This window comes from Rhodnius prolixus, unplaced genomic scaffold (assembly GCF_049639745.1).
Source record: "Rhodnius prolixus isolate KJV_2025 unplaced genomic scaffold, Rpr scaffold_4, whole genome shotgun sequence".
In the NCBI taxonomy this organism is placed as follows: domain Eukaryota; kingdom Metazoa; phylum Arthropoda; class Insecta; order Hemiptera; family Reduviidae; genus Rhodnius; species Rhodnius prolixus.
Window position 1 is genome coordinate 41,197,487 of NW_027411614.1, and position 13,269 is coordinate 41,210,755.

Below are 13,269 nucleotides of genomic sequence, written 5' to 3' on the forward strand. Positions count from 1 at the left end.
TGATGGAAACAAATAGGTATCCTCCAAGTAAAACTGCCTGTACTAGAAGTAACTGATTGCCCTCAACTATTGAGGATTTCGAATCCATTCGTACCTGTTGAATTAGTGTCTTTAAACTTTCATCTCGTTCAACTTATCACTTAAACGCCACGTTTTTTTTGGATAACATCACCTTATTTTATTGTTAAGCACAAACTATGATTATATCTTCTTCTATGATAGCATCAGATATCTTTTCTAAAATTTTATCCACCACAGCTGACCTAACCACATTTTCAAAATATCTTTTCACTCACAGAATGTCTCCCTAAATTTAATATGTTTGAATTTATGTTTTTGTTGCAGTGGTGCTGGGTAAATTCAGATTGTGTCAATCAGGCTGGCAGTGGTGCGGGCATGCCGAATGCTAATTGGGACTTCACTGCACAGCTGACGATGGGTCGCAGGTATCCTGGCAACTTTATTAAAAATAACTTCCGTTGTTCTTCTTTCATTTTTGTTGTGATATTGCCAAACATATATATATATAATTTTTGTATAAAATACATAATATTTATAAAATCTTTGAAATATTTCTTGTTTTTACAGATTTCCATTATCTATATTCCTGTACTTAGTTCACATGTCTTGATGCCCATTAATTCTTGATTCCTTCATAGTTTTGCTTTCTTGGTTCGTGTTCTTGCCTACACCTCTTAAAGATAGGCTCTGGCAGGCCCTGCTCAGTAAGAGCTACACACCTAAAGAAAACTTAACAAATCCTTCTTATTGATGACAAAAATAGATAGCGTTGCTCGCGTTTTGTTTACATAATTGAGGCACATTTTCTCGTGACAAACTGGCGAGAATGGACTTCCTTAATCGTACATCTTCCACCAGAATCTCGAAAACTATATAGCAAAATTGGAACAATCAATGCATCAAAACCAGTTGAACGTGGGTACCCTAAGAGGCAGATTTATGAGTTTGGCTTAGGTAATGTTTACCTATTTTTTAGCTCAATCCAAATAGTAGTAGACTTTAAACAAACTGTAGATGCTCTCAGAATATTATGTTAATGTTGAAGATATAGGTACTGTGGGAAGTGGTTTATGTAGTTGGCTAGAAGGCAAAAGGTATGCCAAGATCATAGAAGAACTAGCTAATCCACATTCTTTTGTGATTGATCTTTTAAATTTTAAAGTTAGTAGGGAAAATCACGTTTGAAGTTTCCAATACTAGAGATAATCTTGAGATAGATTGCAGCTTTTTCTTAGTGTCTCCAAGATGCACTTCTAGTTCTCTCTCTCTCTCTCTCTCTCTCTTGTGTATATGTGTGCGTATGTGCGACTAAAATAGTGCTTGGTGCTATTTGAATGACTGTACACTGACGGCAAGTTGGCTCAGGCTCCCTGCGTGGGAGTAGTTCACCTCTATGTACTCACACACTAAAGTTTCTCTTTGGCTCGCAGCCTTCCAATGTCTTTTCTATTTGGGCAATTATTTTTGACTTTCCTTTGATTTCGTTTACAATTAATACTAAAATCTTAATTAGCCCTTCCAATGAGACTGCCCTAGTCCGTCCCATAGAACTGTTCAGCAGATCTCTCTTACAACAGTCCTTTTACTAACATTCGTAAATTATATCTTCAGATTCTATAATAAAAGTTAATCAATAATTTCAGCATTCACTGTTATTGCGGTCAAATTTCCGAGATTTCTGATCGTAATGTTGGAGCCCAACCTCCAATTTGTTGCACCAATTTTGAAAGCAACAAAACTCTGTTTTACAGAGTTGCTAGTAAAAGGTGACAAAGTGAAATTCACTACTCAATTCGGGGATTGGTAGTAACGATGTGTTTATCCTTTGTCGTGTTCCTGCGGACGGTTGAAGAAGTTCGCGAAGAAGTTGCCCTGTTATATAGGATATTATTATACCCCATCTTGTAGAAATGTATAGCATTTATTTCACTCATACTGTTTATATCTCTGGATGCCACTGATTCTGTCCTAAAATCCCCAAGGTGCCATTAGAATTACAAACAGAAATTACGGTATTTGAATTTATTTCTTGATTACAGCTGTAAATGTAAGCAACTGAATACGGCAATAACTGATATATTTCTCTTAGATACTTAGGTAGTCTTCACAGCTCCCTCGTGCAGCCTGTTCTTTGCCATTTCAGCCAGTGTAATAGTAATTATTTATTTTGTATTGTTCCTAAATTTTTAAAAGGTTTACTAATTCGTTTTATTTTTGAAAATTTTAATTTTTTCATCCATTTTACCTGTTTGTTTCAAATGAAGTTTTTTACCTGAAAAATATCAATAGGAAAAGATGTAAAAGTGTCAGGTGTTTTTATGGATTGTTTATTGGTTCGAACGAAATTTATATAAAGTTATTGTTGAAATTTAATTTTTTGGCGCAATAAATATTCTGTTTTTCTAGACGAAAAAGGTGGCTAACGTTTTTGCGGCCATTTTCTGTTACATTACGTGTTCAAGAGTGGGTGGATAGATTTTTCTCCTTTTAAGATTTATTTACTGTTCTATCACTTGTACACTTTAGAGTTTATACTTTATTGTAAACATCCTTCGAGTGGAAAACTAAGTAGATCTTTTGACTTTTAACACGTGATTTCTAGTTGAGCCTCTTTCTCGCTTATATTTAGTGATTTTAGTTAATTTAACAAGAAAGTTAAATAAATTCATGTATTTAAAAGCAAAGAAGACACTGAACTCCCAGAGCCTCATGGTTTTCGTTTAAATGTTAAGAGCATAATACAAGATAAATATTACCATAAATATAAGAACAATTAGAAGTCAGTTGAGTGAATGACTTCTTTTTTCTTATCAAAAAAAACTTTACGTAAGTGACAATAACCACTAACTTGATGATGGTTACAGAGAGAGATTCGAAATTTGATTTTAAAGGTGGAAAATAAGAAGGATTTAGACAGAAGGCTTTAGTAGGGTTATAATTATTGGGAAAATTAAAATAATTCTGAATTGGAATCTCCTCACTTTACTAATTCGTCATTTTCTTTGTTGATATTTTCGTAAAAGTGGTACCTTTTCTGTTGTTTTGTACTTCGTATTCATTTTGAATACATGCAGATCTGTTGCATAGATTCGAATAATTGTTATTAAATTTATTTTAGGGCAATTCTACTGAAGGAGAGGGGGTAGGCTTCAAACTGTAACAAACTATAATGTTAGTAACAATTATGTTAAAACAAGTCTTCGAGTTTGAAGAACATCACTGGAGTTATAACCTTGAACATTATAGTATGAGAAAGTCCAGTCTTTTTCTTCTTTTTTTCTTTGGCCTAAATATTATTGTAAGTTCTATTAGCAGCAGTAACCAGCGCTGCAGTTATGAATATTTACCAATGCAGTTCTAATGTGCGGGGCGCGTCAGTACGCCAAGTATAGTCACTTAGCTGAGAGGAAAACAGCTGGCTGCCAGCCGACCTGTGGTGTGCATCGATATGTAGTCTGACCTAAGAATAGTAATTAGGTCGGAAAGTAACTTGGTCTCTAAGTTTTATTCTGCGTGTATTTTATATAAACATAAATAAAAATTATTGTGTTTATAGATAATAAAAATTAATTATTTGCATTATCGGGATATTTTTTTAATTTTTTTCCTGTTTTTGCGGGTTGGTGGAGAGAGAGAGACGGCCAAAAAACTTGACAGGTTGGAGTGAGTTCGCTTTAAGCAGCGTACTTAACGTTGTGACTGAGAGATCTTCAACTCGTTTTTGAAAGTGTTCACAAAGGTCACTTCTGGATGTGCTTAAAATCAAAATCTCTTTTTAAAAAATTTATAAGAATATCGCTAAAGAATACGCTGTCCTGAATTTATGTAAAGAGCAAATTTTTCGCTAGTATTTTGCAAATTATCTGAGGACAAAAAAAAAATACTGAAAAATAGCATCATTTATGGGGCTGTGACTTGTGCATGGCTTCCTCAATGATCTGTTGCCAGGCGAATTCCCTAAAGCACCCTAGGAGTACGTCTTCTTCTAGCTCTTAGGGGTGTCTAAATATCTTCCTCGAATCATGGCAATACAGTCGAGTTTCCTCCATCATCTCTCTACAGTATCGGCAAATGCCGCCATCAAGTTTCTAGAGCCAGCTTTTTTCTACTGCACATTAAATCCGTCTTCAATGCTCCCTGGAGAATCCTTGTGGAATTTACCTTTATTATTTATTACGGACTTTTTTTACCTGATTAAATGGTTCCTCAACTTCACTTCTGATTGATAACTACTGCAAACCTACTGACCCCTTTTCCTTTAAAGTAAATAAAAATATATATAAAAATTGATAATTGAATTTGGGTTTGAACAATCTCTTTCACCCATTGCCAATACTCGTGTGCAAACCCCCGCAAACAGCGCTCTCTCTCATACATACTCACACGCCCGCACAACTTATATAAATACAATCACAAGTTCTATGTACTCGTCTACTTGGCACACAATCCTCAGATTATTTTTTTTAGAATATGAAAGAAAACACATTTATTTTATTTTTTGTTTTTTTAAGTAAAAACTCTTATTTTTCAACTTAAATTTTTTCAAAAAAAAAAAATCATAAAAATAAACAAAAAATATAAATACAATATATATATATATATATGCAAAATTCCACAAATTTGTACAACTTTTTTTTATAAAAAACTTTTTTTTTTATGTATTTTTTAAATGTATAAAATCAGCGTCTCACACTGAGTACTTACAAAATATCTCTATTTTATATTAATTATTTATTTTTTCAAATAAATTTTTTATGAATAGAAAAATATATCCTATATATATATTTTTTTTCTTTATATAAATTTAAAATACTTTATTTCATTTTTAAAAATCTAAATATTTTATTTAAATATTTACAATAGACCGTTTTCTAATTTTTTATTTTTTTGAAATTCTTTCACTCTTCACTAATTATTTATAATAATTAATAAATACATGTTTTTTTTTTATTCTTTTGTATTTGTAATTTTTTTTTATATATATATGTACAATTTTGGTAACAGTTCTTTGTTTTATATATATAAAGCAAATTCATTTATTTGTATAAATATTTATATATATATATAGAAAACTTCGTTGATTTGGTAACTTGGAGGTGGTCGAATTAAAAAATAATAATAATTTATGAATAATAAGGGTGGGTGGGGTTGTAGGGCTGAGGAATGATGGAAAGGAGATGATGTTTTTTCCCTTTTTTGGTAACGCTCTGGACATTTTATTTTAAATTTATGAGAACACGGTAGCTAAATTGGAGTGGGCGGGCGTAAGAAATAGTTCATTTGTTTTTCTCTGTTGATTTCCTTTGTTTTAGTATAAACAAAGCTAATGGGTTTAAGAGTCTAGTAAGAAAATAAATAAACTCGAGTGTAAAACTCAAGAGAAACAAGGAGGCTGTGCCTAGAGAACTGGGTAGGCTTAATTAAACACATATTGTGATAAGAGGGAAAACTATACTTATTCAAGATTATATTTTGTGAAAATTAAATTTGGAAAAAAGATAACTTACTGGGCTTCTCATTCACTTTCTCTTCCTGTTACTTTTGTTTGTGTTCTGTTTTGTAATTTTACTTTTTTTTTTTTTGAGTTTGATGCACTGCACTGACACTATTTGGATGGAATGAAGTATAAGGCACTCGTAAATAACTGCTCTATCTTGTTACAAAACTAAAAAGAAGAAATAATAACTGTGGAACACACTGACGGAGAGAGGTATTCCATTCACAACTAGCTGGAAGATAGTTCTTATTGGATGTGTAGTGGTCAGTTGGATGCTGCATTGTTGTTGTTGGTTGGCAATGATCATGATGACAAAATATACAATAAGGGAAGACTATTGATACTGATGATGACACATTTTCACTTGTTGTGGGTCACTGATGATGTTGATAATTGTCCAGGTGTTTGTTCAGCTCTCTGTGCAAATGTTCAGGCAATACGCCTACATTTGTAAACAGGCTGCGTAAGACGTTTAATTCTTCCGTCAACAGTTCTATACGTTTCTGCAACCTTTCGTTCTCTTTCATCAACAGTTTCACTTTTTCCTCTGTTTCTCTCGAACGCATTTTAGCTTTTTCTCTGGATTTCCTCACGGCTATATTATTTCTTTCTCTTCTCCTTTTATATTCATCTGTATTCTTATCTACACTTTTACCAGATTTTCTTAATTGTGTCTTTAATAATGGTGAGGCTGTATAATTCTGATATCTAAATTCTTCGTTTGGTTCTTCTTTAACGGCTGGTTCAAAATGTACCGGCTGTTGTGGTAGATAGGCTAACGCCGTGGTCGATGGTACCTGTCTTGGTGGATGTCCATATCTTGGTTTAGGACCGTTTAATATATCGGTAAATATACCTTCAGAAAATTGAGAATCATCTATTAGATTTTGTAAATCTAACGATATTTCTGGTGAATTTAGATCACTCAATTCGGTGTACCTTTTTTGTTGTTGTTGTTGTTGTTGCTGTTGTTGCGGCATAGCTTGCACACCTAATTTCTTCAGCTCCGCCTGCGTGGTGTCGTACAGTTGAGGTGAGTCCATCATCTAAGCAGACCGGAACTGAACGGACACTGGTGCAAGACTGAGGCAGGGCATTTGAACAGAATGGGATTGCCACAGGAGTGGGAAAATCGTGACTGGCACTATCTGTTGGCAGCGTCTGCATTCGCCTCATTAATACGTTCCCGTTATATTCTAGTAGATGGCGCGTGCAATTATTTTTCTTCATTTAAAATTATACCCCCAGTTTATCGTATTATTCACAAAATTTTTTTTTTTTTAGATTTGACAGATTTTCAGCCGTTACTATAGCTTTTATCAATCAACTTATGTAATATCATACTAACTAATTAATTTTTGTTAATTAATTTACATTTTTTCATTCTTTCAAAAGCTTTGGGCGATTTGATAAAAAATATCTGATGATAAAATTAGTAAACATTCTCAGATATTTGGAGCTCGATCTTCCAACTAGTGGGGGAAAACAATTACCGTACCATAAGCATTACTCATACCTTGAATTCTTATTTATTAATTTTTTATTTTATTTAAATAATTATTTTTTTTCAAAGATTATTGTAAAATAACCTTTTACAAAATAATATGTCCTTCCAGTACACCACTCGTTTGAACATCACCATTTCATCTCTTATTTCAGTCTGTAACTGGCCCTCAAATGGACATAGCTCCCAAAACTTACCACCGCACTGCTGATCAGTCTGCCCCATGTAAGAACCAGCCAGTTCTTCAAGTTCATCTTCATATCTCTTGCTCAATTCGCGTACGTATCCTGTCCTGTAGCATCGAACGTCACGTCTCATTCTTTTACCCAGCGATCGGGTCTGCCTTCATCTTAATCGATAGGTTCGACCAAATTCCACTTGATTTTATTATCCTCACTATTTGTATCATTTTTATCTTACGCCATATTTCTTTAATTCTCACTGTTTTCCAAGAACTTCTCCACTGCTGCCTTTAAATAACTATAATTTCTGAAAGGTTTCATTGTGTAACATCCGAGTTGGAGAGCAATATAGTTAGTGTAGGATAAATGTATTTTTCCGAAGGGGAAAACTTTTTCTCTATTTTTTGTTTTTTCTTTAGAAATTCTAAAATTTTCTGCAGGTCAGTTCTATTTTCCTATTTTTTTCCTTCTTAGATCGATCTTTCCAGTGAACAAACTAGTCTATACTACAATATTAAAAATTAGTAAACTATAACAATTATTATATTATAAAAAACCAGTAAATATAAACACTAATATGATTAACAAAAATTCGAAATATATTAGATTTAAATTAAATTTTTAAACAAACGTGCTCTGTCAACGATATTATTTCCCATCTCATCGAACCCACCACATAATAACACTTGTATATTATTTAATTGAACTCGTACTCATCCTTGTTTTAATTACTATTCCACATTAATGGTTTAGAAAAAATCTCTTCTGCCTCTTATGGTTCCCCCTTCATTCTGAAAGAAGAAACAAATAAGAATAAAAACAAATTTGGGATTATAACATGTATCCAGAATTCCGTGAAGGTTGTAATATTTCCAAAAAAAATCGTAAAAAGAAAATCCGAAGATAAATTAAAATAATCCTCCAATAATATCAAGAATTTCACTAGTTTCACTAAATAATTTCAGTGGTTTAGCTGCTGGTATAAAACATTTATACAATAAAGTTGACAGGCAATAGGTAACAGTAGACAGGTCTAGTTCCAATAAATGTCTGTAGAGTGCAGCATTAACTTATACGTGTAGAGTTACTAGTGTCTGCCACTAGATTGTGCTCGCATGCCTTCCTCACTTAATTTCTAGTGATCAGAAAATAAGCTTGGGACAAAAACATTCGGTAATTGCATTTTCAATTTAAAAATAGTATCACAGAGATATTTTTGCCTCATTTAAGGTGTCAAACAAATTTTAGTTAACATTTTAAATCTTTAATAATTTCTTTGCAAATTCTTATGATAGAAAGTTTTCAATCAGTACCAAGTTTTACAAGAAAGCAAAATGAAGGGCTTTGCTTTTCTGAATAAACTAGATAAGGAGAATGGGTTAATTTGTATTTAAATTTGTATTTCTTCTCACATAATTCAATTTTTGTTACATTGGACAGAATGACAATGAAGGTGTGCCACATGTTATCTGGGAATGTTCTGTAATATACTTGTATAAATAACTCTTTACTCAAAGTATAAGGTACCAAAATATTACTGGTGGAGCCCGGAACCATTCCTCCCTTAGAATCCTCCTAAATTGAGATTTTCCCAGGAACAATATTTGATATAAATATATTAAGGGGATTTGTTCAATATTTTTCGATAAAATATCTTGAATGTGGTCAGTATTGCTCAGAAGCTTATAGCGAGAGTTACTGGTGGCATTGTATGAAATATCAAATTCAGACTTTCAGAGTTTTTTGTTTGCTAGTGAGAATGCATAAAAGACAAGTACGAATATGCGCGATCAGGGTACCTCAATGTTTTTATTCCGGTTAAAACTCAGTTTTGGAACTTTTGGCTCGATCTTTACTTACAAATGTAAAATAACTAACATATGTTATTTAACTTTCAAATAGTAAATATTAGAAAAAGTGTTTGTGCTATTACGCTGTGTGCTATTAGTAATTTCTCAGTTAAAAATAGTAGTTCGTTTGATTTTCTTGTTCTACAGTTACCTTATAGTTAATTTATTAAAAAAGTTTTGGTGAAAATGTCTGTGAGTAGCGGTGGCCCCGGGCCACCGTTTACTACTAATAATTCAAATAACTTAGACATTGATAATGGAAGTGTCGGTAACAATACTACAAGACGGACATGTGAGAATGGAAGTAAGAATATGGAAGTAGAAGTCACACCTTACCCAACCACTACAGCACCTAATGAAGCTATGGTACGAGGCAATAAAAGAGGGGGGGATGCTGTATCGAGTAGCGTAAATAAGGTTCATATCCATGAAATCAGAACTAATAATAAAAATCAACCTCCTAGCAAATCAGATTACATTGATAAGGCCACGAAAAATCGGTATCGCAATTCTGACAAAGGTCCATACGTAGTAAATTTGGAAGGAAATAAAGGCAATTTGGGTAAGTTACATAGGATGGCTCTGGGTAAGTGGCTGTTTAAGACATCTAGTACATATAAAGATGAAATAGTTGATATTTCAGTAACGGGTCAAAATAGAATGAAAGTGACCACACGTTCACCACAGGCTGCCAATGATTTATTAAATCTTGAAATTCTCAAGGAAAGAGAAATAATTGCATACATTCCCAATTTCAGAGTTCAATGTACTGGCGTAATCAGGGATATCGATGTTGAGTTAGAGGACAATGAAATTCTGGCCGAACTAATATCTCCGTCCAGGCCCATTAGCATTAGACGGCTTACTCGCAAAACTTACGTAAACAACAAACTGCTGACTGAAAAATTACCGGTATGTTTCATTAACTTTGACAGTCAAAGTCTACCACAGTATGTTTCACTGTATGGAGCAAAATGTAAAGTAAACCCTTACATTCCTTCCATTAGGCAGTGCAAAAATTGTTTACGTTTCAGACACTCTGAAGAACAGTGTAGAAGCAAAATGAGATGCGAGCATTGCACGCAAAATCATAATGTCAGGGAATGTCCCCTAGCCGAGGCGACATTGCCAGTGTGTATTCACTGTAACGGTGAACACAGGTCTACGTTCCGGGACTGTCCCGTTAAAATAATGCAAAATAATGAAATTAAAAATAAAATACTAAATAAAAGTTCCTTTGCCATGGCAACTAAAAATAAATTTGATGTACTGAGTGTGAGTGAATTTCCAGAATTACCTGAAGTTAGTCCGACAACTTCATCGCTAAGAAAACCTCCAAAAATAGCGAATAAAACTAGACACGTTAATAATGAAATGTTGTCAAAACAGTTTCGTGATGCAATGAGGTCAAAACCCTTGAATGATGACAGCCCAATAGTTTCCCGTATCAGTGGCGAAGAAATAAAACAGTCAGCTAGTAAGATGCACAGAATAACTATGCAAGGGACACAGAGTGGTCTGACATACAGACCATCAATAGGAAACACTCAAGACAGTGGTGTAGAGTATATAGTACACTTAATTCAAAAGATAAATAATGTGCATGACAACAACAACGAAATAATTCAGGTCATTACGTCTAACTTAGAAGAAATTCTTGCTAAATATATTAATAATTGTAATATTATTACAAAAGCTCCTCAATTAATTCAAGCTAAAATCTCAACTCACGAGCATGAATTGCAAAGGTCAGATAATACCGCACAAGACAATCCGTAACGTTAAGACCAACGTCAACCGATCAAAATACCCCTGAAACTTGGTTAAAGATGACGGACAATTTCAGCATCTCTGGATACGAACATTGGGAGAGCCGACAGATACACAAAGCTAAATCCAATAAGTGGACAACACTGCTTGAAACGTGGAAGCAACCAACCATGTTTGGTAGTGACAGGAATATGCTCATCATTCCAGCTGAGGAGGGGGGGAAACAAACAAAAACAAAAACAAAAAAATGTTAAAAATTTTACAGCTAAATATTAGATCTCTCGCTGCTAATAGGAATTATCTGGAATCATTTCTTAGACTGAACAAAATTGACTTGGCGTTACTTTCTGAAACTTGGCTTAAAAAATCACAATTATTTACTATTTCTGGTTACACTATTGTAAGAGCGGACAGAAATGATGGTTATGGAGGCGCGGGCATTGTGATAAAAAATAACATACAGTATCAAATAATTAGCTTCCCTTCAAAATTTAATAACAATGCGATGCAAGTTTGTGGTATTGTGTGCAAAGTAATGAATTTAGAGATGAGTATCCTATCAATTTATTGTGCACCTGGCCATAAATTAAATACTGACTACTGGACATCCCTAATCAGGACAATTAAACCTCCTTTGTTGATGTGTGGGGATTTGAACTCATATCACACTAGCTTCGGATGCTCTTACGATAATTTTGAGGGTCGAAACCTAATAGATGCCATAGACATTGAGAATCTCTGTATTCTAAATGATGGGACTCCCACTCTTATACGGAGACATGACAGACGTCCTTCCGCAGTTGATCTATCCGTTGGTACTCCATCTCTCATACCTAGGATGGAATGGAGGGTCGTGGATGAGCCGTTCGGGTCGGACCATGTGGGCATCCTCATGTCAATAGATAAACAAGTTCAGCCTGACCATCATCCTCCTCATAATAATAGAAAATGGAACCTGAAATCTGCTCAGTGGGACAAGTACACTCTCTTATCGGATCAGCTGCTCTCTCAGATGCCTACCTCTCAAGATCCTTGCCTTAATTATGATCACTTTGTGGCGTGTATTAATGGTGCGGCCGAAATCTGTATCGCCAAGTTCAAACCTTATCTAGGGCGCAAACCTAAACATCCTCCCAAACCTTGGTGGGATGAGGAATGCGATAAAGCCAGAAAATACAATATAGATGCATTCAAGCAGTATAAATTGACTCCCAGTCTGTCAAATTTCATAAGCTGCAAACGAGCCTCTACTTTATGTAGGAAAATATATAGAGAAAAAAGGAGACTGAAATGGGCGGAGTTTTGCAACTCCTTCAATAGAAATACACCAGTCAAGAGGATTTGGAGTGGGGTGAGAGCTCTCAGGCATGGATATGTCGGTCGCAAAATCTCTTCAGACAACTGGGTTCCTGAATTCTTGAACTCCTTCTCTCCTGAAATAGTACCAAATCAAGATCAGATTCCTTATACATCCTTCGGCGCCCACAAACTTAATGATCCATTTTCCTACAATGAACTCATACTTGCCCTTAAAACAAATTCAAATACCTCCCCGGGTGAGGACAATATCCACTACCCAATGCTGACTAATCTGTCATCCAATGGCAAAAAAGTTCTGCTGAGAGTACTAAATGATGTTTGGGTTCAGGAGAAACGCATAGATGCCTGGAGCAATCAAATAGTTGTGCCGTTATTAAAACCCAACAAAGATCCTTCCCTACACGATTCCTATCGGCCCATTGCTTTATCCTCCTGCATAGGTAAAACCTTTGAACGCCTCATTAAAGCTAGATTAGAGTGGTGGGTAGAGGCAAACAGAAAAGTCCCGCAATATCAGAATGGCTTCAGGAAGAAGCGCTGCACTTTTGATGCCTTAGCTGGCTTTGTGTCTGACATATACGGCTGTTTCTCTGACAACAAGTATATGATGGTAGCGAATATCGACTTAAAAAACGCCTATAATTCTGTCTGTATCTCCGTGCTCATAAATAAAATGGTTAATATGGGCATTCCATCTAGAATTATCAGACACACGCATAACCTTCTCTCCTTCCGCTCCATTAAAATCCGGTATAACGGCAAAATATATGGTCCTCGTGTAACGCACTTGGGATTGCCGCAAGGGGCGGTGCTCAGTCCCTTGCTCTTTAACATCTATACAGCCGATCTTAAGGCAGCAGTAGGCACGGATGTTTCTGTATCTCAGTATGCTGATGACATAATCCTGTACAGTCAAGAGCTAACGCTAGACGAAAGTTTGAGAAAACTAAGCTGTGCAATGTTGTTGTTCAGCCGGTGGTGCTCAGACATGGGTCTCACTCTGTCTGAGAATAAAAGTAGCGTGACTGTGTTCACTAGGCACAGAAAATACTCTATCCCATCCTCGATATCGCTAGGTGGCTATCAACTACGAGTTGAGCCCATCATGAGGACGCTAGGTATGGC

General features: G+C 34.9%; 2 protein-coding genes across 2 annotated transcripts in view; one reads left to right on the top strand and one right to left on the bottom strand.

The window, feature by feature from the left end:
- The window catches only part of Dysb (dystrobrevin binding protein dysbindin), a 75,072-nt gene extending 74,502 nt beyond the window's left edge, over positions 1 to 570 (top strand). Inside the window, exon 7 of the mRNA XM_074132212.1 lies at positions 346 to 570. The gene's annotated coding sequence lies outside the window, so the exon portion shown is untranslated. The remainder of the gene's footprint in view (positions 1 to 345) is intronic.
- A 4,387-nt stretch (positions 571 to 4,957) lies between these two features.
- On the bottom strand, positions 4,958 to 6,623 carry LOC141456311 (uncharacterized). Its single transcript, XM_074132213.1, has one exon. The coding sequence runs from the start codon at positions 6,562 to 6,564 to the stop codon at positions 5,893 to 5,895; it is 672 nt and encodes a 223-aa protein (XP_073988314.1). The 5' UTR covers positions 6,565 to 6,623; the 3' UTR covers positions 4,958 to 5,892.
- Positions 6,624 to 13,269: the final 6,646 nt, after the last annotated feature.